General features: G+C 39.9%; 1 protein-coding gene across 1 annotated transcript; it reads right to left on the bottom strand.

Moving 5' to 3' along the window:
• Nucleotides 1-1,759: 1,759 nt before the first annotated feature.
• On the bottom strand, nucleotides 1,760-2,725 carry LOC102659745 (uncharacterized). The gene is made up of 3 exons (XM_006577442.3): nucleotides 2,344-2,725; nucleotides 2,190-2,259; nucleotides 1,760-2,012 (listed from the first exon to the last, which is right to left on the bottom strand). The coding sequence occupies exons 1-3, from the start codon at nucleotides 2,723-2,725 to the stop codon at nucleotides 1,760-1,762; spliced, it is 705 nt and encodes a 234-aa protein (XP_006577505.3).
• Nucleotides 2,726-5,597: the final 2,872 nt, after the last annotated feature.

Here is a 5,597-nt window from a genome sequence, read left to right on the forward strand (position 1 = left end):
TCAACAATAACCAAGATAGAATCAAAACCTTTGGGGGTTCTAAGTAGTCCTACGACAAAATCCATGGAAATATTGTCCCATTTCCACTGGGGTATCTCCAAGGGTTGTAACTTCCCGAAAGGTCTCTGGTGTCCTATCTTAGCCTTCTGACAGACTAAACATGCATACACAAACTCACTAACCTCTCTCTTCATGTTGGGCCACCAAAACATCATCTTCAAATCCTGATACATCTTGGTAGCACTAGGATGTATGCTCAAGTTACTCATATGTCCTTCCTCTAGGATCATCTTCCTAAGTTCAGGCACATTGGGAACATAAATCCTATCTTGAAGTCTCAAGACTCCATCCGATCCAACCTTGAAACTACTATCTCTTCCTGACTCTATAGCTTCTAACTGGGTCCTCAGAAAAGGATCAGTCTTCTGGCCTTCCCTGATATCTCCTAGTAACTTACTAGTGATCCTCAAAGTTCCTAATCTCACACTATTAGGAGTAACCTCACATGCAAGGCTAAAGTCTCTAAACTGTTTCTAGGAGATCCATCTCTCTAACCATCAATGCCGATATATGTAGGGAGGTCCTACTCAAGGCGTCAGCCACTACATTGGCTTTGCCGGGATGGTAGCTAAGCTCAAAATCATATCTTTAAAAAACTCTAACCATCTCTTTTACACATGTTCACTCTTTCTGACTAAACAAGTACTTAAGGCTCTTATGATCACTAAACACCTCAAACTTGGAGCGAAACAGGTAATGCCTCCACATCTTAAGGGCAAAAACTACAGTAGCTAACTCCAGCTCATGAGTGATGTAATTCCTCTCATGAGTCTTGAGTTGTCTAGAAGCATAGGCCACTACTTAGCCATTTTGCATCAACACTCCTCCTAATCCCATCTTTGATGCATCACAATACACCTCAAAGGGTTCTCTCGGGTTAGGCAAAACTAACACTGGAGTGGTTGTTAATCTTTCCTTAAGGGTCTGGAAACTATGCTCACATTGGGTATCCCACACAAAAGCTTGACCCTTACGAGTTAGTTTAGTCAAAGGTAAAACTAACTTGGAGAAACCTTTTATGAATCTCCGGTAGTATCCTGCTAAATCCAGAAAACTCCTAATCTCAAAAACAGATTTAGGACTCTCCCACTCAAGAACGACTTCTATCTTAGATGGATCTACAGCTATGCCCCCTTGAGATATCACATGCCCTAGGAAACTAACTTTCTCTAACCAAAAATCACACTTGGACAACTTAGCATAGAGTTATCGGTCCCTAAGGGTATGCAACACAATCCTCAAATGTTCTTCATGTTCCTCTCTAGTCTTGGACTATACCAAAATATCATCTATGAATACCACCACAAAACTATCAAGGTAAGGGTGAAAGACTCTATTCATGTAGTCCATAAACACACCTGGAGCATTAGTCATACCAAAGGGCATGACTAGATACTCATAGTGACCATAACGGGTCCTAAAAGAAGTCTTAGGTATGTCCTCAGACTTCACTCGAATCTGATGATAACCTGACCTAAGGTCTATCTTATTGAACACACAAGATCCTACCAGTTGGTCCATAAGGTCATCTATTCTAGGCAAAGGGTACTTATTCTTAACCGTCACCTTATTCAACTTGCGGTAGTCTACACACAACCTCATGGTCCCATCTTTCTTCTTCACTAACAACACTGGTGCTCCCTATGGAGACACACTGGGTCTCACAAACTGCTTATCCAACAACTCTATAGGAGACATCCTATAAGGGGCTATGGATATGGGTCCAGCACCAGGTACCAGATCTATGGAAAACTCTATCTCTCTCTCTCTCGGGTGGCAGACCAGATATATCCTTAGGAAATACTTCAGGAAACTCTCTAACAACAAGGAGGTCACCCATGGAAGCCTTTGTCTCTATCGCTAGGTTAGACAAGATCATGTACACTTGAGCATCTTCTTTTAAAGATGTCACAACTTGGTTGACAGAGGTAAACATCATATCCTTACTCCCTCTAGAATCATCAAACACCACACTTTTATCAAAATAGTTTAACAAGACATGGTTGGAAGATAACCAGTCCATGCCAAGAATAACATCAATTTGGCTCAAGGGCAAACAAATCAAATCAATCAAGAATGTTTTACCAGAAATCTCCACAGGACAATACAAACACACATAAGAAGTTAACACAAAACCACTAGTAGGGGTTTCTACCACTAGATCTTTATGTAAAGAAGACACAGAAAGCTTAAGTTTCTCTACACATAAACAGGATATAAAGGAATGGGTGGCATCAGAATCAAACAACACAAGCAACGAAATCCCATTTATGAAACATCTACCTTGGATTAGATCTTTGGATTTCAAAGCTTCAGCACCATTAAGGGAAAAGACTCTTCCCGTGGCCTTTGGATGTCCAGTTTGACCATTCGGGCCTCCACCATTTTGCTCTTTCTTGAGTTGTGAACAATCTCTTTGAGTGTGTCCCTTTTGTCCACAATTAAAACAGATCATATCTTTATCTGGACAATTTAAGGAGATGTGCCCTGGCTTCCTACATTTGTAACAAATGATGTGAGTGGGGAAAGTATTGGGTTTGATACCACTACCACCCGCAAATCCCATGGTAATAGTCTTCTGATTGTTGGGGCGGTTACCATATTGCTTAGGAGGGTTCAAGTACGACTTTCCCCGATGTTGAGGTCCATTCTTTTTGTTCTTCATTGGACCTATTCTCTTATAATAGCTTGCCCTGTCTCAAGAGTCTTCATCCCAAATCCGACACATGTTAACCAAGAGTGGAAACTGACGAACACCCTGGTAACTCACAGCTTGCTTCACTTCAGGTCGCAAGCCATTCAGAAACTTCACACACTTGAAACTTTCACCATCTCTCCCTTGATAATGGGGAAAGTATCTCACCAGCTCCTCAAACTTGGCTGCATATTCAGCCACAATCATGTTTTCCTACTTGAGCTCCATGAACTCCATCTCTTTCTTGTTCATAACATCCTCGAGAAAGTAATTCTCCAAAAATACCCTCTTGAAGACATCCCAGGTCACATCTTGACCTTCAGCCTCTAGGCATTGGCGAGTATTCTCCCGCCAATACTTAGCTTCTTCCACTAGAGTATGTGTACCAAAAGCAACCTTTTGCCCCTCCGGACATGCCATAACTCGGAAAATTTTCTCAATTTCCATTATCCAGTTCTAAGCACCATCAGGGTTGTATCCTCCATTGAATGAAGGAGGGTTGTTTCGTTGGAAGCAGTCCAACCCTTGGTACTCACCAGCTCCACCAGCTTCTCCCCTATTTGGATTCCCTATAGCCTGAGTTAAGGCTTGAAGGGCATCAATTATCGCACGATCATTCCGTCCAGCCATCACTCCCTATACACACTAGGGAGTTAGACTTGGAAGGAATACACACAAACAAAGAACCACACAAAATCACAACCATCACAAGTTCCTACTTGGTTACTTTTGAGAATTGATGCCTCAATACATTAACACCCACTTTCCATCATTTGTATTTTCTGATCGCTTGCCATATCATCCCATTGCCCTTCACAAATTATACAGATGGCCAGTCTGATAACCCATGACTCGACATTGAAACTCATGGAATAGAAGACATTAGAAAAACAAATCCAATATGACTACAACAATCAAATTTCTACAACACATGGAAAGACAACAACCGAATAAGATCCAATTGCAAACAACAGACATCAACCATTCAACAAGGCAACTAGAAAACGAACAAAAAAACATAGCAGAGTCACAATTCACTGGCGAAAAGGTTCGACCTGCTCTGATACCACTAATGTATCGACCCGCCTCGTCGCTACGATATCACCACTCTAATAACTGGAAAATTTTCTTCTTTTATGAAAACTCCATAAACTTGCTTATGAAAATCGTAGTAAATTTCAATTTCACATATATATATATATATATATATATATATATATATATATATACATGTCCCCAAACACGCACCAATGTTTAACTAAATACATGAATATTAATATAGTAGTTCAGTACACATTATACACATAATGAAGATTAAATCAGTTCGAACATATAATTAAATATGTGATTTACATCCTTAATCCAACAAAAGAAATCATGAACCAACTATGGAGGAGTTGATTAAAAAACACAACTCTCTCCCAAAATAATCCCAATGTCATCACGTCAGCTTGGCGGCTCCTCAACAGAATCTCATCCTTGCACCCTACTGATGTCATTCTGCTCCCACGAACAAGGTTCACGATCATCACAGGTATCAACCACACGATACAAAATTGCAAGGGTGAGTTCATTATAAAAAGAACCAATGTTAAATCCAAATAATCACAATTGGCAAGAAAACATAAGCAAACATCATGAGTTTACACAACATTCATTATTCACAAAATCTAAAATCTCATAATTTCAACTTCGCTCAACAAAACTCCATATAAATCAACATCCACATCAAGAAATTCACACATGACTAATTGAATTCATATTTCAAATCATTCAAGTGAAATATATATTCAAACAACAAGCTAAACACAATCAAACATCAATTTATAACTTATAATATCTCAGGGTGTTACATTGTTGGCTCTCAATGGGTATAAGTGTGGAGTTGTCGACATTCTCACCGGGAGTGTGTACAACATTGGGTGGTGTATAGTTGGGAGGCAATCCACATGGTGGGAAGGAATGCTTGTTCTAAACCTGCACAAAATGAGGGCCGCCTGCACTTCCCAATGCTTTGCCTCCCTGACCTACCATATCCGAGGTTGGATGATTTACTTGATTGAGGCCAGATGGGTGAGTCGGGTCCACTTCAGTGGCGGTACTTACGGCAACGCATGTAGCCGTGTTGACCTCCATCATTTTTCTCATACTCATCATGGCTTCCATCATTGTGGTCTTTTGCTCTTTCATGGCCTCCATGTCGGCCTTCATCTGTTCTTGCACCTCCTCTATTTCACTCATCACTCTAGCTTTGGCGCGCATTCAGTAAGGGCACCGTAAAGCGCGTTCTTTCCTTTTGATTACAATGATTATAGTTCTGATTTCAAGGACAGAATGCAATGAGCAATGCAACCAATGTGAAAAGAAAAATAAGCATGGATGTATGTGAATGATGCATTGTGGAAGTATTGCAAATTTTACACAGGATATTCAGTAGAACATAGGGTCGAATCAACATTGTTCATTATATCTTGTCAGGGTCAAAGTGTAACTAGAAATAAAACTCGATCCATCTTTTGCCCCAACTTTTGCTAGCTGGTTACTTGCACATTTGACCTTGACTTGATGAAAAACTTTTCTTAAAAGCACGTGCTTGGTTCGACCCCATAATCCCTGGAATAGAAATTTTGATTGTCAATATTTCGAAAATATATCATAGAGATGAATGATTAGGGCATACTTATGCTATGCATGACAAATGTAATTTTGAGATTGACATGAGGTGCTCGAAGGACCATCCTTTCCTAGTTAACTATGCATTAGGTACCATGTTCATATGATTTTCAATAATTTTTTTTAAGAGAAATGAGTGTATAATCCTAACATGGTTTGTTTATAACTA

The sequence above is a fragment of the Glycine max genome, chromosome 3 (genome assembly GCF_000004515.6).
Source record: "Glycine max cultivar Williams 82 chromosome 3, Glycine_max_v4.0, whole genome shotgun sequence".
Taxonomy (NCBI): Eukaryota; Viridiplantae; Streptophyta; class Magnoliopsida; order Fabales; family Fabaceae; genus Glycine; species Glycine max.